The 25,550-nt window shown below is 46.7% G+C and overlaps 1 protein-coding gene across 1 annotated transcript in view; it reads left to right on the top strand.

Moving 5' to 3' along the window:
* Positions 1-15,568, top strand: part of CD83 (CD83 molecule) — a 98,122-nt gene extending 82,554 nt beyond the window's left edge. Inside the window, exon 5 of the mRNA XM_078685807.1 lies at positions 14,859-15,568. Within this exon, the coding sequence (XP_078541933.1) occupies positions 14,859-14,996 (138 nt within the window). The 3' untranslated portion in view covers positions 14,997-15,568. The remainder of the gene's footprint in view (positions 1-14,858) is intronic.
* The last annotated feature ends 9,982 nt before the right edge of the window (positions 15,569-25,550 follow it).

Genomic DNA, 25,550 nt, shown 5'->3' with positions numbered 1-25,550 from the left:
GTATTCCAGAATTGCACCTGTTTATTTAGGTTGGTATGGGCTCTTCCCAGGTTACCGTCCATCAGGTCTTGTGACTGTCGGTATATCTGGATACCCAGGTACTTAAAGGTCACGGGCGCCACCTGTAAGCAGTGCGGCGGGAACCGGATGTGTGTTCCCGCCACCGGGCCTCGGAAGCCGAACCCGTACGACTTCGTCTCGTTGATGGCGAGGCCCGACAATTCCGGAAATCCGCAAAGATCCGCGGCAGTGGTGTTACCGGGCTGCCTATGTCCTTGAGGAACAGTAATATGTCGTCTGCATACGCCGATATGACATGGTGAGTGTGAAGTCTAGTTATCCCCACCGTGGTCGCCACCGATCGCACTTTCAGTAGTAAGGGCTCTAGAGCGAGTATGAACAGCAAGGGCGAGAGCGGGCAACCCTGCCTCGTACCCCTCGCTATCTCAATCCGATCTGAGATGCATTTGTTGGTTCGAACCCGCGCCGTGGGTTTCCGGTACAGCAGGGACACCCAGGCTATGAATTCAACAAGGAACCCAAATCTGGTCATGACCGCAAACATGTAGTCCCATCTGAGTGAATCAAAGGCTTGTCTGAGGTCCAGTGAGACACAACCCTGAGAAGCGTGGCTCAAATCCACCCGAGTGACTTACCGCACTCACCTATAGTTACCCAAATAATAAGTCAGCCGGACAGTGGAGAAGAATGAATAAGGTAATTTTATTAGGCCACAAACTCCCATATGAGAGGGCCCTGTCCGACCTCACCCCTAAGAGTGCGCCAAGAGGACTGACCCATCCCAACACAGCAATACATTATAACAGGATACAGTAGAGTAAAACACGCCCAGTGTGGAAAAATACTGGACCCCTGGAAGAGCGAACAATGGCCTCACACAAGAGGCATCTGCACCTGTGATGGTAACATTTCTTATCTCGGCCCAAGGCCGCGGAGCCGGGCCTCAGCGTCTCCAGCATATGAGAACACCACTGATAATGAATTTGTTATAGTTTCGGTCACAGTTAGCTGAGAAAGGAAAACTACTGCGTTAGCATTTCTTTTCTCTATTCCTACGGAAGGGGTGAGCGAGTGCGACTCGCACGCAGAAAGAAACACTTCCAAAATGGTGGCACACAAGCTAAGCTAAGAAAACATGATAGTGTAACACGCATAAATGAATATTAGATGAAGAATATGAGCAAGAATGCATAAATGAATATACCATTGGTTAGACACATCCTGCTAACTCATAAATGTAAATGTAAATGTAAGTGTGCGGGGCATCGGGAAATGAAACCTATCAGACCCTCCTTTTAGCAGGATTGTGGCTAACATAAGCGCTGCCTTTATTAACCAAAAGAAGGGTCTTCACAGCAAGTGCTAGGGGCAAGGAATCAATTACTCGAAAATATCATCATCAATGAGCATTAACCAACGAATATCGTGAAGTTCCACATCATTAGAAACAGGATATTGTCGTGTTGGTCGTTTAGAAACTCGTATATTGCTGGCACACATGGAACAACAAGGGGGAAGGCAATAAACACAGAGGCAGCAAGTCAGTAGTACACCAACAATCCCTAAAATCCCCATCAAAATCTTCCAACCCCAGGAGGAGAAGACACTCCACAACCATGTCTTTAAGGACCAAGTACCTGTATCCTGATGAAGATCAGCTGCCAACCTATGGAGCTTCTGTACCACTAAATTAACAGTCGGTGCCGAGTCTGGAATGTAAACACAACAAGAGGTCCCGATGACGCAACCAGCTCCACCCCTATCTGCGAGGATGACGTCAAGCACCATCCTGTTCTGGATCGTAAATAATCTCATAGCCTGCATCTCAATGGACATATTGGCAGCAATATCAGCCTCCGTATTCACTACCTTCTCCATTACCCTTGAGAGACGCCTAATGGCTCTGCTGTTAAAGATAGGACCCCAGAATGGCAGTAAGCCCTTAGAAAAATCTGTGAATTGCTGCCCAGAGGTGTCAGTCTGATCAACATCCTCAACCTGGAGTGCCCTCCTTTTACGCTGACCGGGCATGATGGCAAATCTCCGGTGAGTCTTATGATAATCTGAAGGTGCCACATAAACAGGGGGAAGTAAATAGGCTAGGTAACAGACCCCACCCCAACCCTCAGGCAACCACAGGTATCCATTACCCCCGCAGACAAAATAAATATTCGGGGGAGTAACTAATGAAGGCGAATTGAAGCAGTCACATTGCAGGAGCTGTCCCCCACCTTAATGGGACCTCTCCCCAAAATACAGAAATAAGGTGAAGGCCCAACAACCGCCAGGGGTACCAGAGAACGACCACTACTGTTTGTCGCAGGAGGATGTCTATAGGCCAAGGAGGAGTTCAACTGCAGAAAACTTTCCCTCACTTTGTCAGTGTCGTTGGGTGTCACAAATCGTTCTACCTTCTTCGAGCACGTCTCTAAGAATGTCTGATCAAAACGTCTGTCAGTAAACAACCGTCCAAGGGAGGAAGTGGGCATAGGGCGTACTCGCATTGTCAACGTTGACCCAGTACCAGGCAATCGGGGAGTCAGAAAATCAGGCTGCTGAAAGAATTTCACCATACCAATCAAAGTGTACCAGCCCACACAACTATTCACAGGTGTTAAGGGAAGTGCCAGCAATCTATCCTTCTTGTATGCAGCGGAAGGGAGCAACCCACAGACCCAACAATCTGTCACATTATACACAGCATGAGCATGATGTAGAGTTTTAATGAAAACATTATCACGATAGCCCTTCCTCATGCATTGTTCACCATAATCAACAGTAATAATATTATGCTCCGGCTAGGCTGAAGGAGTGGGAACTAACTTATGAACAGGGTAAGCTTCATCCAGGAAAAACAGTATCCCAAGAATTATTAAAAATATAATGATGAATATCACAATAACCACTATTTTTCCTTTTCGGGGCAGAGCACACCATGGTGAATCTGGCTCTGGTCTACGGGGAGCTGCAAAAGGTTGCTCCTCCTCTGGAATAGGACGGCCAAAGGGATACATATCACCTAGCTAAGAGTCCAAAACTAGACTAAAACAATACTAAAAATGTTCCAGACACTCCAAAACCGGCCAGAGGGGTTCTTCACCCTTGAAAGGGATCTTCTCCCTGTGTCCGTTAAAGTCTCACAGGTAGGCTTCTATTGTTCAATCCCTAATCCCTCGACGGAGTCGCACAACTGTAGCAACTCAGGAGCACCGAACCTGGGCCCAGACGCAATCCTAATGTTCCATTCAACAATGTCTCGAAAGCACACCAGGGCTCTTACCAGCAGTCCATCCCTACCATTGAGCTAACCTGTTCAGCATTGTCCACATCTATTCCCTAACTCAGCCCTTCTTCCAGTGCTCACTTTTCCTTCCTCTCTTTTCTGGGCCGCAGATTATAGCGAGTGCTCCCTCGCACTTCAGGATCTGTGAACAGAATGGGGAGATCAACAGCAGAGGATGTAGTCTCCGGTGTTTGCTCACTACGATCAGGGGAGGCCTCACTACTTGCACTCAGAGCTGGCCTCCTTTGACTCTCATTTGGCTCGTCACCCTTCAGTGAGGCATCCGAAAAGGGGACGTAACGAGGAACTGCCTCGGTCTCGTGGTCAACAACGCCGTCTCTCACTCATTCATCATAAGGCAGTGGGAGTGGAACTCTCTTGACATGCAAGGCATGGGTCCACGCCTTCCGGCCCTCAACTCGAAGTGCGATGCGTGTCGTAAGGAGCACTTACCTTGGCTCCGACCATCTGGGCTCCAAGCAGGACTTCCGTTGGTATCTTTTGACCACTACCCAGTCACCGGGTTTGATGCTGTGTCCGGGCCCCTCCGGCAGCGACTTCAGGGTGTCTGCTACCTGCTGATGAATAGAACGGAGATCTTTAGTAAAAGCATACAGGTAATCGATCAACAAAGGATATTCAATTTCTGAGAAACATTTAGGTCTAGGGACACCCCACACATTGGCGGGCCTGCCGAATATAACCTCGTGGGGGGAAACGCCTGTCTTGGAGTTAACTGTCACTCTGGTGGAAAGCAAAGCAAGAGGAAGTGCGTCTGGCCAGCGTAGCCCTGTACTCTCCTGTATCTTGGCCATTTTGAGCTTTAAAGTACTATTGAATCTTTCAACCAAACCCGCGGCCTGGGGATGTTGGGCTGCGTGGAATTTTTGAGATATTTGTAATCCTTTACATATCTGCTTCATCAGTTCAGCATGAAAAGATGTGCCATTATCACTCCAGATCACCCGGGGCAAGCCGTATCTCGAAAAGTATTCTTTAATCAGCATTTTTGCTGTCGAGATGGCTGTACAATCTTTAGTTAGAAAGGCCTCCACCCACCTACTGAATGAGCATACCACCACTAGGACATATTTTAAGTTATTAACCCTCTCCATCTCAATATAATCCATTTGTATGACTTCGAAAGGGAAAGAAGGAGGGGCAAAATTTCCAACTGGGACAGGTGTTCCTTTGCCAGGATTATGTCTTAAACAAACCATGCATTGCTCCACTAAATGTGTTGCCACTTTGGAAATGTTCTTATTGCTCCATACTGGGTCTAACAATTTACATATTCCCTTCGCACTAATGTGCACTGGCCCGTGGGCCATTGTCACCACCGGGAGGACATATGCATCTGGGAGTAGCCATCGTCTTTTGTCTGACACATCCGTCCAACATTCATCCGAGTCCAACCTCCCCCCACCATGTTTCCAGGCCCTCAACTCGTCGTCAGTTGCTTTTTCCTGTATGTTCCGCACACTCTGTACAGTGTTCGCGAACATATTAACGTCCGGTACCCACCTAGCTGGTCCTGCCACAAACATTCGTGGGAGTTTTGTCCGAGCCGTTTCTTTAGCTGTTTGGTCTGCAAATGCATTTCCCCGTCCTACGTCATCTACCACCGCTTTGTGTGCACTACACTTGATCACTGCCAGTCTTTTGGGAAGTGTCAAAGCTGTCAATAGTCGTAATATTAATGGGCCATTCTGAATCTTCTGTCCGTGTGATGTCAAAAATCCCCGTTTTGCCCACAGTCGCCCATAGCTATGAGCCACGCCAAAGGCGTACTGGCTGTCAGTATAAATATTCACGTCCAGTCCCTCACTCAGCTCACACGCACGCATCAATGCTATTATTTCTGCAGCATGAGCTGAATGATACGGAATCCTAGAAGTCTGTACCACAGTTTTCAAAGTCGTGACTGCATATGCTGCAGTTGAGGTACCGTCTGCAAGTTTGAAACAGGAACCATCAACATACAGTTGCCCATCAGGATCGTCTAGGGGGGTGTCCGTCAAATCTATCCTTCCCTTTATCTCGTCCTCTGTCCTAAACAAACAGTCATGTACTCCATCGTCCTTTTCGTCTGAAGGGATAGGTGTCAATGTGGCCGGGTTCAGCGTAGCACATCGTTTAATCGTTACATGGGGTGCAAATAACGTCATCTCATAACCAGTAAGACGAGCACTAGTTAAATGCTGCGTCTGTGTTCTGTTCAATAAAATGTCCACAGCATGCGGTACCATTACTGTGAGAGCTGATCCCAGGACGAGCCCTGCCGATTGTCTAATTGAAACTGCAGCAGCCGCTGTAGCCCTCAGACAACTCGGCAATGCTCTCGCCACATTGTCAAGCATTGCAGAGAAGTAAGCGCACGGTCTCTGTTTCCCGCCAAAACATTGAGTTAGGACAGACAACGCGCAACCTTCCGCCTCGTGTACGTAAAGCACAAAAGGCTTCTGGTAGTCAGGTGTTCCCAAAACAGGTGCAGAGCATAAAGCAGTTTTTAGTAACTCAAACGCTTCTTGACATGCTGAAGTCCAGGGTAGGGGTTCGCGCACTTCTTTAGTAGTCAGATACAGAAGGGGTTTTGTTAGTAGGGCGTAATTAGGTATCCACTGGCGACAATACGAAATTATGCCCAAGAACGCGCGCACCTCTCGTTGCGTGTTAGGTACAGCCATGTTAGTTATCGCCTTAATGCGCTCCGGCGTTAGCCTCATCCCCTCCTTCGATAGGAGATGACCTAAGTAGGTAACCTCCTGTCGGCAGTATTGAAATTTAGGAAGAGACACCTTGTGTCCTTTGTGAGCCAAATGGTGTAACAATTTAACAGTGGACTCTCGACACCCCTCCTCAGTGTCTGATGCTATGAGGAGATCACCCACATATTGCAATAAAACATTACCCTTCGGGAGTTCCAAATCATTCAATTGCGCCTTCAAAGCTTGACTATAAATGCTGGGACTTTCTGTATAACCTTGGGGAATTCTACAAAATCTAAAACTTCGGCCAGCCAATGAGAATCCGAATAGGTAACGACTATCTGGGTGCACGGGGATACTAAAGAATGCATTCTTCAAGTCCAGAACAGAGAAATATTTAGCAGAGGGAGGAATCATTGTCAAGATCGTGGTAATGTCAGAGACCACCGGATACTGGGGCTCAACCACCTTGTTAATGTGGCGTAAATCAATCACAAAGCGATAGACATCAGGTGTATCATCACTGGAATCTGCAGAGGGCCTCTTAAGGATCGGGAGAATAGGACTATTACAACTGTTGGAGTCCGTCTCCTCCACTACTCCTGAACGAATCAAGTCCTGTATTATGTGCAACAAAGCCTTCTCTCCATCCCTAGATATCTTATACTGAGGTATCCGAGGCAATCGGGCTCCCATCTTAACCTTAATCGACACAGGGGCAATATCAATTTTTCCCACATCAGTATCGCTGCCAGCCCACAAACTCTCGGGAATCCCCTCAAACTCAGCTGGGAGGGGCTCATCTTTTGAAAAACACTGCTGCGCACGCGCGTCAGTAGGACCCAACGTGAGGTACACACCATCTGGAGAACAGTAAATGGTAGCATTCAATCTTTTCAGCAAATCCAAACCCAGCAAGTTCTCGCCACACTGTGACGTTAGGAGGAAAGGGGAATCAATAGTAAAAGGACCTATCGTAAGAGCAAGAGGTTTGGAGATGGGGCTAATCACCGGAGTACCTGAGAACCCTACGGAGATATTAGTCTTGCCAGACAGAGCCGCCCCTGGGACCTGAGAACAGGCTACCGAACTCTTCGTAGCGCCCGTATCCACTAAAAATTTCTGGGGTGACCCTAACAAATCTGCAGTCACGTAGGCCCCCGTTGATCAATATCCACAGAAACCGGTCCCATGCTCTGTCCTACGCTGTCCTAGTTATGAGAAAATCCAGTCAAATTGTCCATAGTATAAGCATCATTGTAGTACTGTCTGTCTCTACCATTGTCGCACTCTCTCTGAAAGTGTTGTCGGTCCCTGTCTCCATCGAAGTAATTCCCTCCCGGTCGCTTACCTTCATCAGACCGTCTATCATACCTACGAAATTCACCCCGACCACGTCCCCTGCCTTGTCCGGCAGTAGACTGAAGTTCTGGGCAATCTCTCCACCAGTGCCCCTCCTTTTTGCAGTTAGCACATTGATTTTGCCCAGACGCTCTCTCTTCTCTCCCCTTCCATAACCAATTCCTCCTCGACCAGCTACCATGGGCGGGGCTCCACGTCCCCGACCCTTCGCTACTTGCTTCAGTAACACTCTTGTCTTCAAATCCTTCGCCTTCTTCTCTTGTCTGTCTTTATTCTCATTCTCCCTATGTTCATAATACTGAGCCATACTCAGAATACCAGAGGGGGTGGACGTCATACACGTACTCTACGACGCCTGCAATCGACCTGATATTTCCGGTAACAAATTAGTTACGAATCTATTAACGAAAAGGCGCAGGCCGCCATCTTGGGAAATATCTTGACCACTGAAATCCATGAAAGTCTCTTCAAAGCGAGTGAAAAAATCTGAAACCGCCTCATCCTTTTTATGTCTGCATGCAGTCAACTTATCCCAATCTACTTTCTTAGGAGGAATAAGGGAGTGCATATATTTTATTATGCGTCCCGGTAACGCTAGAATTTCAGCCTTTGGCTTCTCCCCTGGCTTTCGCTCCTTGTCCAAATCCTTAAGTTCCTCCCAGGTGCCACCCAGCTCTTCTACATGATCCGTACCCTTTACCTGTCTCCACACATCCACCGGAACCAACAGTCCAAAAAACAACTGTATGTCTGCTAACGTCATGACCGTCGAGGACGCTGCTTCTGTCAGCTCTTTGTAATAGGCAGTCGGATTCTTTCTCGAGTCGGGCAATTGGGCCTTCAGTGCTAATACCTCGCTCCTTTTCCAAGGCGTATACACCCATTGTTCTTGGAAATGAGCATCAACGCGAACTCGGGTGACATTATTAGTGATCGGGTCTATCACTTCAGGTATTTCAGGGTGGAAAATAGGGTGTACCTCCCGCATCGGATGTACCCCAGGGAAACGAGGCTTTCCCGCAGACGGCAACTCATTTCTATACTCCAACAAGGACCTCAAACTGCGTAACACATCCTTCATACCAGTATTAGCTCTGTAGGCATTATTCTTAATGTCATGAAGAATTGCCGGTGCTTCTCCACCATATCCCTGTTCCCACAACGCTATCAATGTCGTCGACATATGCCATAAAGCATGCTGTTGCATCAGTGGTTCGTAGTCTTTCATCGTGGACCAAAAATCTTCAATCGAATAAATATTATTCCTAGCCCACTGGCAAGCCTGATTAGCCACCACCGTTTTCTCATCCAACCCGACAGTAGAACGCGTGAGCAACTTCCGCACCTGAGTAAGCAGCCCACTTCCCGCACCCCGAGCCGGGGTCACCAACCCACCTTGAGGGGTAGCGCTAGCAGAAACAGTAGTGAGCGCAGAAGGGGCCACCGAGAGGGCAGGTGAGCTCGCCGCCAAGAGGGAGACCAAGGGCGCCGTCAATGAAGAAGTGACAGAAGACAAAGCTTGGTCAACATCACTCAACAATTTTGGAGCGGAAACGGAGGAGGTGGCGGGGCGCCAGATAAAGGAGAAGCACCTGCCTGCGGAACCGAAACCGCCGCCGAAGAAGCAGAACCCGCCAACACAGGGTACAAGCGTTGCGGGGCATATGCGGGAGGGGGCGAGCGTTCAAAATGTCCTCCATCTCATCTTGTTCTTCCTCTCTAACCACATAGCTCTTACTATCCTGTAACCTGAAAAGCCTGTCTGCGCGCTCAATCCGCTGCTCATTCTCTCTCTTAGTATGCTCTCTCGCCTTCTGCGCCATTGTCTGTGCCGCTCTCTTTTGAGCTACCTTCTCTTCCCTCAACTGTCGCTCCTTTACTTCCTTCTGCCACATCCTCAGAGAATCGAACATACTCTGGCGACTGCGCCTAGCAAACAATCGGTCTTGTAAATAATCGAATTTTGCCACATCAAAAGAACCGGTCAAAGGCCACTGCAAATCCACATTTCCTTTCGTATATCTGTGCCACAAAGTGTTAAACAAAATCAGAGGCAGCCCATGTTTGACGTACATCTCGAAATTAGGGGAGCCCTCCACAGGGGCGGGCTGGCTCTCGGCCAGTCTAGTGTCCGAGGAGCCACAGCAGCACCCAAGGCACTGCAGTTTACTAAAACACGGCATCCCCACTCACTCAATCTCACACCAACACAAAACTTTCGCTTCTCCGGGTCACACAATCACAATGGGAAATTCACACCCACACGCAGTTGCACTTCCTATTTCGCCAACACAATCCCTGCCAAACACGTTTTATCAAAAAATGGGACGAGGCCCGTCGACCAAGTCCTGGGGAACCTGGACCCTACTGCAGACCGAACAGTATACACACCGTTCCGAAATTGAGGAACACATCCGCCTCCCGGGCGGCACTACAGATCGCTGCGCACTACGCCACGTGAGAAGCGGGACCCGCACCCAGCGAACCACACACCCTAGGGGTTCGGGTAGGTCCCAAAATTCATCCGCAGCAAGCCACGCCTCGACAGCAGTACCATCCGGTCGGATGACAAACAGACGTCCACCCAATCTCAACTAAGTCTGTCAGGGCGCCGCTCGCACCCTGAGTTCCCCGGAGCACACTAGCCCCAGGAGCACACCAGCTCCTCCAATCACCAGAGACACACCGGTCTCAGAGACACACCGGCCTCATGGAGCATCCCTGCTCCCTCAATCAACAGTCGGACCACTCACCTTCTATGCGCAGTACCGACTTCTACCGTTCTCCACCACCGGCTACCAGGACCAACACGGTCAGCTCCAAAGTTCCGCCTTCCAGACTCCGGCGCAGGATCATGAACCGGGACCTCTCCCGATCAGCAGGGCGGGGCAGCGCTGCGAGAACCAAGCTCGGCATCAAAGTGGGTACCCAGACCCACCGTGCCGACCAGAGGGTCCCCGGTCTTCTGCTGCCCACTTACGGGTGAGAAAGATCCTTATCGCGGAGTCCCTGTTTGGGCGCCATCTGAGAAGCGTGGCTCAAATCCACCAGAGTGACTTACCGCACTCACCTATAGTTACCCAAATAATAAGTCAGCCGGACAGTGGAGAAGAATGAATAAGGTAATTTTATTAGGCCACAAACTCCCATATGAGAGGGGCCTGTCCGACCTCACCCCTAAGAGTGCGCCGAGAGGACTGACCCATCCCAACACAGCAATACATTATAACAGGATACAGTAGAGTAAAACACGCCCAGTGTGGAAAAATACTGGACCCCCGGAAGAGCGAACAATGGCCTCACACAAGAGGCATCTGCACCTGTGATGGTAACATTTCTTATCTCGGCCCAAGGCCGCGGAGCCGGGCCTCAGCGTCGCCAGCATATGAGAACACCACTGATAATGAATTTGTTATAGTTTCGGTCACAGTTAGCTGAGAAAGGAAAACTACTGCGTTAGCATTTCTTTTCTCTATTCCTACGGGAGGGGTGAGCGAGTGCGACTCGCACGCAGAAAGAAAAACTTCCAAAATGGTGGCACACAAGCTAAGCTAAGAAAACATGATAGTGTAACACGCATAAATGAATATTAGATGAAGAATATGAGCAAGAATGCATAAATGAATATACCATTGGTTAGACACATCCTGCTAACTCATAAATGTAAATGTAAATGTAAATGTGCGGGGCATGGGGAAATGAAACCTATCAACCCTCGGTGTCGTCACCATCTGCGTCCGGAGACATTAATTGGCTGAGCCTCCGTAGGTTCAGGGCCGTACTCCTACCCGGAACAAACCCACACTGATCGGGGTGTACCATTTCCGGGATGTGCTGGGATAGGCGCATCGCTAGTATCTTACTGAGGATTTTGGAGTCAGTGTTCAGAAGTGACAGCGATCTGTAGTTGTCTAGCTGTAGTGCGACCCTCCCCGGTTTCAGAAGGGAGACAACCAGGGCCTGCAGTGTCGTGTCAGGCAGTTCGCCTCTCTCCAGCGCTTCACCATATAACGCATGAAGGCGGGGGGCCAGCAGGTCTATATATGTCAGGTAAAATTCCGCCGGGAGCCCACCTGTCCCGGGTGTCTTGTTCCTCGGGAAAGCCTGGATGGCCATTCTAATTTCTGCCGTTGTAATGGGCTTCGCTAGGTCTTCACTGTGCGCTGCACTCAACTGAGGAACACAGATATCGGAGAAAAATTCCCCAAATGCCAGATCCGAGAGTGGAGCGTGTGTGCCATATATAGTAGCATAATATTGCCGGAATACCGTATTAATCTCCCGCTGATTCTGTATCAGCTCCCCGGAGGTATCCTGTATCTCCATAATAGGGGTGACCGCTGGGGTATCCCTTGTCAGACGTGCCAAAACCGCTCCCGCTCTATCCGCCTGCGTGTGTTGCCGTGCTGTGTACTCCCTATAGTCTAGCACTCTTAGCTCCTCCAAGAGTTCCGCATGTTGTATGTTAGCCTCCTGCAGTTGCGTGAGGGCGCCGTCCGTGCCTGCGGCCTCGTTTTCCAGCACCGCCAGACTGTCCTCCACAGCCCTCAACTTTCCCATTACCAGGTGTTTGACGCCTACTTTGGTACCCATGGCCACTCCACGTATGGTAGTCTTAAAGGCGTCCCATTCAACCTGTCTGGAACTTGCCGTGCCCGTATTCTCGGTAAAGTAATGCGTGGTGGCGTCCAGTAGTGCGGACTTAGGGGACAGTCGCCATGTCGGTATAGGAGTGGGTAGTCTCCCCCATTGTATTGATAATTCCACCGGGTTGTGATCTGACAACGTCTTCCCCATGTGTTGTACCTTCACGATTGACGGCGTGAGTGTCTTGGAGCAAAATATACGGTCTATCCTAGTGTGTAATTTGTGCGGTGGGGAGTAGAATGTGTATTCTCTATGTGATGCATTAAGTGCCCGCCAGGCGTCATCCACTTCCCACCCCTCTGCCCACTGTGCCAGCGCTTCTGCATGCTTCCTACTTTCAGTTGCATGCAGATGAGGATGTGATCTGTCCAGCGTGAGGTCTAACACCGCGTTACAGTCCCCACCTATAATCCAGTCATACTCCACCCAGTCCGCTAACACCCTACCAATCTCCACAAAAAACTGCGACTGATCCACATTCGGAGCATACAAACATCCAAGTACTACACACACACCGTCCAACAGCCCTTTAGCAAGCGCATATCGGCCCTCCTTATCCACCCTAGATTCAATGAGTTTAAATGGAACCGTGTTTCTAATCCAAATGGCCGCCCCCCGGGAGAACGCAGAGAACTTTGTGGCATAGGGCTGTCCCTTCCATTTTCGTAGCAGTTTAGCACCCTCCAAGTTGTTTAAAGGTGTCTCCTGGAGATATGCTATGTGTACCTGTCGCCTGTGCAATTGTGCTAGAACCCTGTGCCGTTTGTGTACCGACCCCAATCCCCGTACGTTCCAAGTGCAGACCATATAATCATTAGGGGATGCCATAACCTAAGATACCCTCATTATGATCCAAAACCATTGTCCACAACAGTATCAACCACATAATGGACATTTTCAGTGCTATGTATGTATACGTTACCCCAACTTGTAGGTCCCCCTCTAAAACCGCAGAGGACCAAACTAGAATACCCAACAGGGTTAAGAGCATTCTGGAACCGTGCCTACGCCTGGGGGCGTGAGCCCAGACAAACGTTCACAACAGTTCGCCGCAAAAAGTCTCGTAACCATTGTCCCCTATGGTCATAAGTGTTCCAGATCCTAGACTCCCCACCCCTCCCTTCTAAACATAGGAGATCATCCGCTACGTTACCAGATCGCTGTCTGCTGGGGTAATGTTCACATGTCCGCCGCCATCTGTGCCGTGATTTGGGGAAATAACTGCAGGCTGCCTTCCAAGTCAGAGGCCGCTGTATGGGAACTTGTCTGGCTCGCTGACGGTGAGGATTCATGGTGGTTGAGTGAAATGTGCATTCACATTTTGGGATTTCTTTTGAAAGAGAATAGTTTGATCTTTTTTTACAACAATGTTATTTTTTCACTAAATTGCTATATCCCCACCAATTTTATCTGGTCAATTTTGCCTAATAGCTTAATAGTTTTGTGTGAGATGTTTGTCTAGTAAGTAATCAGCCACGTTTTGAGGGATGCAAAAGAGGTCTGTGTTATGAGATTGGCAGCAAAGGTGTTTTCGAAGGCATTGCTTGGATGCTGTTTTAACTTAAAAGGATGTATGACATTACAACGCATGCTTTTACATCACATGCCTTTAAAACGCGGTATTTACAACGAATACCTTTACAACGCATAGTGCTTTGGGGCGCTGGATAGTGAATAGTTTAATTTACTATTCCAACTCCAGTCCCCGTGGATAGTAGGGAAGGTGTTGGATAGTAAATTAAATCTATTCCCTATCCTAGAGCGCCCCCCAGCGCAAGGCGTTGTAATGGTTTGCGTTGTAAAAGTTGCGTCGTAAAGGCACTGCGTGGTAAAAGTTGCGTTGTAAAGGATGTTTCCCAACTTAAAATAGCATTGCTTTACCATCAATAAAACAGCTAATACTTGACTGGAAATACCAAAATGAATGAACTTATAGAGAATGGAATTGTACAAATTGTCTTTCTTCAGTGCAGTTTTTGGTAATAAGGAGAAAAAATGTTAATTGGTTCAGGGGGTCATTAAAGATTATCAATGTTCTTGCCAATTGATGGTTAAGACCATTAGATGCTGAGGTTAGAGGGGCAGCTGGTGGTGTTCTAGAGCAGATAAATCAGCCTTTCCCCAAAAGCTGACTAGTGGAAATAGAAAAAAAAACACATGGTCCTGACTGGCCGGAAGTTGTGAAGGTTACTGTAAGCCTGGCGCTATTTGCAATCTATAGAAGAAGCCCCTTTTGGATTACTCCATTGTAAACATCAGTAAAGTGATAAATGAACACCCACGTGTGAACAAATACTACGGATTAGGTCAACTAACTATAGGGTGCTAAGCATGTCATTGTCAGGCATATGCCTTTTAAGGTATACCCCCACTATATCACGTGCAGTATATTACATAACACTAGTATTGCATCCAGTACATTGACCTGGCACAAGTATAGTGATAATATAAATATTTCGACGACGTAGTGGTAGCTCATGTACAGGATTTTATATTATTGTATGTGAAATGTGTGGACCTCGTAATAGTGTTGTAGACCTACCTATCAACGTGTATTCCAAATAAATGTTACATGGTGCGACACGTAAGCGCGTGAATTATATACGTAAATAAGATTTGTGAAATGCTTTTACTTGGTTCCCAGTGTCGAAAAACGTGTGCACTGAGTACAATATTAGTGCAGTGTTTTCATAAAGTGTCCATTTAATGCATAAAAGAAAACATGCCATTTGAAAAAAACAATTAATCATGAAAACACTCTGAAATCTGATGGACCTTTCTGAATATTTGATATGATTTTTACCAAATACAATAACAATTTTATCTTTTTTTTCTAGCTTTGCAACAGAATACAGAACATATTTCCAAAGAAAGCAAAACATGGATTAAACCACGTCCTCCCTCTATTCACAGCACAAGAAATGAAGAACTTACAATATCGAAATAAATTACTGCAGAACACAAACTTAATTTAAGTCGGGACTGTCTTTAGGAACTTGATCAGTTATTTTTAAGAAGTCTGTTTTCATCAGTGAGGTCTGCATTGCCGTTCCCAAGGCTTCTACAGAAAAAAAACTACTGACTTTGAACATTTATAATGACACTGGAAGTGAACCTGCCAAGAATTTCATAATTGGGATTGCAAAAAACTATAAATGTACGCATTTTATTTAAAGCAGAGGCATTCCTTCCATTGATGCCGTAGGTGCATGGCAGTGGAGCCCAGATGCTGAACCCTGATTATTGATGTATTTCACAGTTCAAACAGAAGCAAGGGGGGCATTTCCTTCCCTGCAGTAGGAATCATGACACACTAGCTACACCACAGTTTGAAAGTCATCCAATAAAACTATTTATGTCATGGTATCTGTGCCTTACAAAGCTATTAGCAGATCCTGGGGAATGTGCTCCACAAAAGTGATATCTTTTTACTGAGCTCTTTGCTTGTTTAGAAGGGAAACGTCGTTTACAACGCGGTGGTTACATCGCGATGCCATTACATCGTGGTTTTTAGAACGCAAGTCGTTACAACGACTTGCGCTGGATGGCGCTCTAGGACAGGGAATAGTATAATTTACTATCCAACACCTTCCCTACTGTATGTAGACTGGAGTTGGAATAGTAAATTATACTACTCCTAAGTCCAGCGCCCTCCAACGCAAGTCGTTGTAACGACTTGCAGTGTTAAAACCGCGATGTAATGGCATGCGATGTATTAGCATGCGTTGTTTTGTCATACAACCGTTTAGAATGACATCTAATTAAACCAGGACCAGTTCATGCTGTCGCTGGCTGGTGTGGCATCAACTTCACTCATGACATTCAACCAAGGATAGATTGTGGTGCCACATCCATGGTGCACCACTTCATTTTTTACCCTCAGGACGGTATAAGGTAGTAGTGGCATACAACTGCGTGTCTTGACTTGTCTCTAATTTTACAGGACTTTCATTATCCCACTTCTGACATTGGCTGTGGCATCACCTGGAGTTTTCAGCTGAGCTTTTCTCTGAATTGATTTAAACCATTTCATTTTTACAAGAGGTTGCTACCTACATTTGTTGCGAATCAGAAGTTAAAATTGTCTGAAAGTTCAGGTAATCTGCAGAATCTACAAGGATTCCATAATGCCCCCTACAAAACGAAATCCTTGGTCTCACAGACTATTATATAATTGCACAGAATGCCTAAATCAAGTAATTGTGTGAAGGAGAATGAATACTCCTAGGCATATCTTTTCATTCTGCATGGCACAATATCCTAGTAAAGATGACATCATATAGTGGGTGCGTCAATGGCCGCCACCATTGTGTTGTGCACTATTAAAGCTGGAGGTACTGCTCTACTGAAAGATTGTACTGATCTCTGCAATGAAGGAATAGGCTCTTCTATCACAGGGAGATAGAGTCAGGTATATAACGGGGAGGTAGAGGGGATAGGGTTTTTTTCATACGCTGATAATTGAGGAAATTGGAAAATATCTAGAAAATCTTTTAAATGATAAAATATTAATTTGCTAACATGGCACTACTAGTTGGGTGTGTATGTGAACATCAGAGACGTATACACATTGCCAGCCTCCGCTCTGGCCTCCTTGGCCCACCAAATCCATCTCTGTTTTTGGAATATCTGTAATTAATACATATGAAGAAAATGTCAAAATAATGAAGTTCAGTAGCTAATATTTCCACAGCATTTCGAAGACCAAACTTGATTATATTATTCATTGCCATATTAAACCCAATTACACACAGCAGGGAGCATTGTGCAACAAGTCTTCCTCCAGGATCCTTGGTTATTCCACAGGACAGACCTATTCTCAGAGGAGGAGCCGAAACCAGAACCATGAGTCGGACGGTGGACGATGGACGCTGGAAGAAGGAGCTGGAGCTGGGAAGCAGGCTGTGTTTGGTGCCCTAAGTTGGTGCCGGTGCCAGACCACTGAGGGCTAGGAATGAGTTTGAAGCTTGGAGCAGCTGCCACTCCCCCAGCAGTTCCTCCCTGTACCAGAGAACACCTGTTCCAGGGTGCTTTTCAGAAACAAACACCTGCCTACTCGTAAGAGCAGGGAATTGTATTCATCAAATCAGAATTGCAATAGATGCCCAGCTACAGATTTCAGAATCTTGGGTCGGTACCAATCGGGAACAAAATGTGTCGGTGCCTTCGCAGCACAAGCAGGCCAAGTATGTAACCAATTGAGGGACATCCACATTGATAAGTCGATCACAAATGAAGCAGCAGGGCCTAGCAGCGGGTACATTTGGAATTTCAAAACCGCGACCTCTGGGCAATTATAAAGGGCAGCAGCGTTATCACAACAGCAATCATACTAAGAGACAACAACCGACCAGCTCCAAGTCCGATCTACAAGAATGAGTACCGCTTGGCATGCCCGAAGAGGACAACGAATCGGTGCTGAGTGTCCAAACATAAGAAAGACTCCTGGTAACTCTCAAAAACCGTTCTACTCAGGGATTAGAATTTACGAACATTTAACGTCGGGGGAAATGTCAGGGCAAGATATATTGTTCCTTCTCCTGACGGCAATGACTCCATTCTCTCAACCGATTTTATAGTAATCATTAAAAACGCACCACTTATGGCAAAAAAGGGTGTCGCCATTAGAAGGGGCCTTAGCCAGTTTGGGGTGTTTTATGTAATTAAGGGATGGGTGGCCGGGAGGGGGGAGTCCAGTATCTATTGAACTTTTAACAGCTTCCCGGGCAATGCTCGTATAACAGAAGTAAATCCCTATCTTAAAAGTAAAGAATTTACACTTTTAAACCATTTTTAAGGAAAAGGTAGCACAATTAAAATGTACTATACCACTTGTAGGCTAAGAAGGGTCCAAGCAATAATTGGTGTACTTGCAAGCACAGTGCGTTTTAACTTCAAGGGATGGGAGGCAGTGAAGGTGGCAGGAGTTGGGGCGGAGGGGTGTTGATTGTGTGTTTTTATACTGTAAAGATTTTAAGTAATCACAGGGTTAATAATCTACTTATTTTCTTACCTGCTCCACCCCTCGCGATGCTTTGTCTGCCCTGCTTACTTGCTGCCGGTGGTACAGCAACATAGCAGCCACTCGTTGTTGACCATGTTGTGTTGTGGTACCCTGGCATGCATTGTTTGGGTGTCCCACGGAAGACTACGGTGGTGGATGAAGACATCTGCAGCCAGTCCAGCAAGCCAGCCTGTGAGCGATTAGCAATGTCGGAGGGCGCCTATTACACCAGCAGAGGCCAACACAGGTTGATTAGTGCACCCCGAGTTTGTCGAGAAAATATTAACCTTTGAAGGAACTTTGAAACCTTTTGTAAAGGAGCTCACTTTTTGAAGATTTTTGGTTGGTTATGCAGGACCAGTGATCCTTTCCACATTGATCTATAATTGAAGAAAAAACATCCCCATGGAGACAGGAAGAATTGAACCACTATCCCTCATAAGGAGAATCTAACCCATTGAGCACTATTCCACCTGTCATTATGCTAGGTGGTGACAATTTACATATAACATTCGATCCAAAAACTCTAGTCAGTGGGCTTCCATAGGTGGCTGCAACAATATCTTCAGTATAGGACACAGCATTTTGAGAAGTGGAGGAGGGAGAGAGAGAGAAGGTGCTTTTTTATTTGGACACTGAAATACTGAAGAAAATAAATGTGACATTTTACTACAAATGATAAAATGTACCTTTCATTGAAAGTTGATGCTGTTTGGAATGGAGCTCAAATTTGAAAACATAGAGGACATTAGGATGCGCCCGCCACAGTGGCAGGCGCATCCAGCATTCCTGTCATTGTGGCGGGCGGTGCAGTCAGCACCACCCGCCATAATGCCAGGACGGCATGCTGTGCACTTCAATGCACAACATGGCAGGCACCATGCGGTGCCTGCCATGTTGTGCATGGAACTGCAAGGGGGTACTATAGGTACCCCCATGTGCACCCCCCACCCTCCTGGAGTCCCTGGGGGCCCGCAATGAGCCCCTAAAGCAGACTCCGCATGCCTTTCCGTGGCGGCAATGCCGCCACGGAAAGGCATTGGAAAATGCCCATTCTAAAATGGCTGGCGGTGTCTGATAGACACCGCCACCATATAGAACCCTTTTCCGACCGGGGTGGAAAAGCGGCAGACGGTCTTTCCGTCTGCCGCGGACCCCCAGCCATAATAATATGGCGGGGGGTCATTCCGGCACAGATGGCGGGCGGATCGCCCCCGCCTAGCTGGCGGTGGCTACCGCCGGCCTGGCGGGGGCGATCCGCCAGCCATCCTAATGGGGCCCTTGGTCTTTTTTTAGACAAAGGAAGATTTGAACCATTAACCTTCAGAACTAAACTCTGAGATTTTAAGCACTATGCTAACAGTGACTCTTTATTAATGTGGAAGGAATAGATACATATGAGATTGGATACAAACATTCTAGTCAGTGAGCTTCCATAGTTGACTATACCATCCTCTTCAATACAGGACAGAGAGTTTTGAGGAGTGGAGGAGAGAGAGAGAGAGAATATAGTTGTTATTAGGGGACTGAAATTCTTAAGGAAATATAAACTAGTGAGTGAAAGGTGAAAAAGATCGACCTTCGAATGAACCTTGATTCTTTTTGAAGTAGAACTCCAGTTTGAGTAGACACATGCCCATGGAGACAAGAAGAATTGAACCTCTAATATTCGGAATGAAATATAAAACCTTAACCAATAGGCCACTTCTAACTACCAATGGAGAGAAGGGAAAACATACCTACGATTTTCAATCAAAAAACTCTAGTCAGTTCTCTCCCAAAGGGAAACAATAACTTCACCTTCATTACAGGAGTTTCAGTTTTGAGGAGTGGGGGAGGGAGAAGGAGAAAAGATATTTTGTTGTTTTTGAGACTGAAATACCTTAGAAAATACATATGAAAATGTTACTACATCATGAGAAAAATTAATCTTTCGTGAAACCTTAATACTTGTAATGGTTCTCAACTTTGAGCGAGAACATGATCCTGGAAAAAGGAAGACTTGAAACATCATTCAAGATGAAAGTCTAAGACTGCAACAACTAGATCACCAGTGACTCTCTTTTGAAGTGGATATATACATACCTGTGACATTCAATACACAAATTAGTGCAAGGTGAAAAAAAATGTAATGAACCCTGATACCTTTTGTGGTGGAGCCAACACAACCTCAGCATAATCTCCTACGCCGACGACACCCAGCTGATCCTCTCCCTGACCAACGACCCCGCCACCGCCAGATCCAACCTGCACGAAGGGATGAGAGAGGTAGCCGAATGGATGACGACCAGCCGCCTGAAATTGAACTCGGACAAGACGGAGGTCCTCATCCTGGGCTCCTCGCCCTCCGCCTGGGACGACTCCTGGTGGCCCCCCGCCCTGGGCACCGCACCCAAACCGACGGACCACGCACGCAACCTGGGCTTCATCCTGGACTCCTCCCTCTCCATGACCAGACAAGTAAACGCCGTCTCCTCGTCCTGCTTCAACATCCTGCGCATGCTACGTAAGATCTTCCGGTGGATCCCCACCGAGACGAGGAAGACGGTCACCCAGGCCCTCGTCACCAGCCGACTGGACTACGGCAACGCCCTCTACGCCGGAACCACTGCCAAGCTCCAGAAAAGACTCCAGCGGATCCAGAACGCCTCGGCCAGACTCATCCTCGACATCCCCCGACGCAGCCACATCTCCGGACACCTGAGAGATCTGCATTGGCTCCCGGTCAACAAGAGAATCACCTTCCGTCTCCTCACCCACGCGCACAAAGCCCTACACGACCAAGGCCCGAGCTACCTCAACAACCGGATCAACTTCTACACTCCCAAGCGCCTCCTCAGATCAACCAGCCACGCCCTCGCCGCCGTCCCCCGCATCCGAAGAGCGACAACAGGAGGAAGGTCCTTCTCCTACCTGGCCGCCAAGACCTGGAACTCACTCCCAACCGACCTGCGCCTGACCCAAGACCACCTCTCCTTCAGGAAGAAGCTCAAGACCTGGCTGTTCGAGCAGTAACGGCACCCCCCCCCCCAACCCAGCGCCTTGAGACCCTACGGGTGAGTAGTGCGCTCTATAAATGACTTGATTGATTGATTGATTGAGCTCAGTTTTGAACAAAACATACCCTTGGAAATAGGAAAGATTGCCTCACTATCCCTCAAAATAGGAGACTATCACCATAATCACTAGTCTACCTTTAAATATCTATGGAATGCGGTGAAAACATACCTATAACTATTTGATTAAAATAATGTAGTCAGTTAGCGCCCAATAGCTAACTAGAACATATTTATTTATTTATTTATGGGTTTGTACCGTGCTGGAATCTACTCCCGAAGGAGTATCTCCGCGCCAAAAACGGATGGACAGCTGATAGGATGGAAAAACCAGGCAAGCTAACGAAAGGTGCTAAGATGGAAATAAAAATGTTCATTACAGGACATGAGTTTAGCAGTGTAGATGAGAGAGAGAGGATATTTTGTTGTTTGGAGACTGAATTACTTAAGAAAATATATATGAACTTCTTACAACAACATGAAAAAATTTAACCTTTCATTGAACCTTTCTACGTTTTGCAATGGATGTCAATTTTGAGCAAAAACATGACCCCACAGTAAGGTAGACTTGAAACATTATAATTCAGAATGAAAGTCTGACACCTTGACCACTAGGTGACTCTTTTGAAGTTGATACATACATACTTATAACTTTTGACAGAGAGTTTTCAAGACCGAAGGATGAGAGAGAGAAGATAGTTATTGTCTGGGGCCTGAAATACTTTAGACCATATATATAAACTTGTTAGCACACGATTAGGCCTACAAAGTCCAGTAAGGTGTCAAACTTGGGTGAAACATGTGTACTAAGTTTGACTATGCAAGTCCCAAAAGCCTACATGTACATCTTAAGGTCATCCAGAACTGTAAGATTTCTCTGGCTGAGGATCCGAGTCCAGACTGTTTGTCACCCTGCTGGCCCAAGTTAATTTCTCTGCTTCCCAGCAGAGGGAACAACAGCATCCCCTCACAAAAAGAGCAATTAACAGTGCTTCACTCAGTTCCTGAGTGGGGAGGGGTGGAAAATAAAATCTGCACCTGTTAATTAGTTTTCATATTGTACCAGGGTAGTGACATCCCTGTCCCAGTAAACAAAGGAGTAAGCCCAGACACAGGAGGAAGGCTACCATTTGAAGTTTTGGTGGCAAATTCCCTGGCAGTGATGTCAGCTAGGAGTAGAGTTGAGGTCCCCCAAGGAGATTAGCACAGAGACTAATTGATAGTGCTGTAGTGGATTGTCCCAGCATGCTGTGCAGGAGGAGTGGGACAGGGGTGGAAAGGTGATATGGCACTCTAGGATTAGCCTGGGGTGCCTGGCATCTAGAATTTCCACCCCAATTAAATGCTCATGCACAAGAGAGTTGGTCACTGGAATTGGACGGCGGCAGCACCATGGACAGCTGGAAGGACAAGCCCCTTAATGGACAAAATACTTTGCCTACAGCTGGCCCTAGAACAGTGGGTCTCTACAGGACCAGTGAGTCCTGTTCTCTTATAAACCCAAAGGACCAGTTGGGGGAATATATGGACTTCTGTGACCCAGCAGGAGGAGGTGAGCACCAGAGACAAAGCAAAGGAGAAAAGCTGGTGCAGGGAGCTAGTGTAACCAGCTCCCGGCAAAGGTGCTACAGTAGAGGCCAGGAGGCCTGCTGAAAAGACCCTCAGCACGAGAGAAGGAACTTGTGAAAGGCCACTGCAAGTCTTCAAAATAAACCCGGGTAGACCAGGGAATGGGGTGGGGGGGTCAGTGGAAGTGTCATTACTTCTCTAAAAAGCCAAGGAGGTGGCGTTTGTGGGGACCCCTCCCCTGAGTTCGTCGGGCCCAGGGACCCATTTCTCCTGGTCCAGCATATGCAAAGGCATAGAAACCTGTTACTAAGACATGAAAAACATAACCTGTCGTAGAACCATGATGCTTTTTGTAATGGAGCTCAACTTTGAGCAAGCACATGACCATAGAGAAAGGAAGACTTGAATCATTATCTTGCTAAATGAGAGCCTGTAACTTTAGTGACTATGCCACCAGCAACTATTTAGTAGAGTTGATAAAACGATCCAAAAATTCTAGGCTGTGAAGTTCCACAGGTGACTATAATAACATCTTCAGTACACGAAAAAGAGTTTTGGGGAGTGGAGGAGGGAGAGAGTGAGAATATATTTTATTATTTGGAGACTGAAATATTTAAGAGAATACATATGAATTTCTTACTACAGCCTGAACTGAACCTTGATGCTTTTGTAATGGAGCTAAAGGTTGAGCAAAAACATGGTCATGGAAAGAAATATTATCCTACAGAATGAGAGACTCGACCTTAACAACTTGACCACCAGTGACCCTCTATTGAACTTGATGAAAACATCCTTATGACGTGTGATCAAAATATCTTAGTCAAGTAGCATCCCTAGGTGGTTATAACATCATCTTTCAGTACAAGACAAATCATTTTGAGGAGTGGAGGATGGAGAGAAAGACAAAATATTTTATTTGAAGACTGAAAATGTAGATAGATTTCTTACTACAACATGAACAAAAATAACTTTCATTGAATTGACTTTGATTTTTATTGTATCTCAACTTTGAACAAAAACAAGATCATGAAGACTTGAAACACATTCATAACGAAAATCTGATACTGTAACCACTAGGCCACCAGTGACTTTCTTTTGAAGTTGAAGAGAACATACTTATGACATTCAATCTACTAATGTCAGTGAACTTCCATAGGTGACTATAACATCAACGTCAGTACGGGACAGAGAGATTTGAGGAGTGGAGAAGAGAGAGAGAGGTGATATTTTAGGGCCCAAAATATTTAAGAATATATATAAATTTGATAACGCAAGATGAAAAATATATTTTAAATGATCCTTTATACCTTTTTTTAATGGAGCTCACTTTTTAGCACAAACATCCCCATGAGGTTAGGAAGAATTGAACAGCTATCATTCATATGATGATTCTAGCCCCTCACCCCTAGGATGTCTGTGACTCTCTACGGAATGGGTTGACAAAATACCTATGACATTTGATCCAACAATTCTAGTCTAGTCCCATTGTCTAACTATGATATCGCCTTCCGCACTGGACAGAAGATTTTGAGGAGCAGAAGAGAGAGAGAAAAGATATTTGTTATTTTGGATCTGACATACTTAGAAAAATGTATGAAATTGTTAGTAAGACATGAAAAAAACAACCTTTTATTGAACCTTAATACATTGTTCTAATGGAACTCAACTTTGAACAAAAATATGGTACTAGAGAAAGGAAGACTTGACCCACTATCTTTCAGAATGAAAGTCTGTAACCTTAACAACTAAGCCACCTGTGTCACTCTGTTGTAGCTGGCTATAACATCATCTTCAGTCCTGGACGCAGCTTTTTGAGGAGCGAAGGAGGGAGAGAGAGAGAGAAAGAATATTTCTTATTTGGGGCCTGAAATGCTTAGGAAAATACACATACATTTGTCACTAAAACATGATGTTAGGAAATGGGGCGTATTATATGATGTGGTGTTGCCAACAGGGGTCTTCTCGGCTACCCCTCGGTCCACGAAGGGGGTGAGGGGGTCCTGGTCCCAGGGTCCACGTCCCTCAAAGTCATCTTGGTGCTGGTAGAAGTGTGGTCGCCACTGGACTACCAGTCGCTTGATAGTGCAGTCACAGCCAAATCCTTCCCTGGGCAATAACTTGGCTTCTGGGTGACCAAACTGCTCTCCAATGACTCTTCTGGGCTCAGCGAACTCGAGTTCAACTTTAAGCTTAGGGTCCTCGTCTCTAGTGCTGCACGGCAGCATTTGGCGCTGGTCTGAAGATTCTGGGCTACCAACTTGCCCCAACAGGCTTCTCAGCTATTGTGGCACTGTGCTGTTAACAACAGGTCATCTAACTGACCCATTGAGTTTCATTGCTTAGGCTGGGCTCTGTAGGTAACCTCCAAAAGCAGAGCACAGCATAGTAACTCCTCTTTGCTGGCCACCATGTTTGGCAGGTGTAGTTCAAGCCAGAGCTGCCTCTCTTTGCTGGTTCCACGGTGCAGCAAGGCAGTCCTTCTTCAGTCCTTTTTCCGGCCCAGTTGAAATCTGAGTTCTGGGTGGGTGCCAGGGGTGCCCTATTTATGCTCAGAATATGCCCTCGGGGTAAGATGAGGTTGGTAGCCAATAAGTTACCAGGTTTCCTCCCTCCTAAGGACAACGTCTTGTGAAGGTTGAAATGTGGCTATCCCAAGATGCACCATTCTGCCCACTCTCAAAGTGGCGAACCACTCTCTTGGCATCTAGGGTTCCCCAGCCCAACCCAGTGACATGGTTTCCAAGGGGGATAAACGGCCTTGAAAAAACTGTTTGACAACAGAATTCCCCTCCTTCCTAGGTGCCAGCTAGGCTGCCTAAACAATGTGGCTGCCTCCTCCCAAATGTTCTTCACTTGCTCTTTAAAGCGAGCTTCAGCTTTGAAGCTCGCCTTTTGGGTCA

This window comes from Lissotriton helveticus, chromosome 4_1 (genome assembly GCF_964261635.1).
Source record: "Lissotriton helveticus chromosome 4_1, aLisHel1.1, whole genome shotgun sequence".
Taxonomy (NCBI): Eukaryota; Metazoa; Chordata; class Amphibia; order Caudata; family Salamandridae; genus Lissotriton; species Lissotriton helveticus.
Note: the sequence above shows the minus strand (reverse complement) of the source record. Positions and strands in the feature narration are given on the sequence as shown.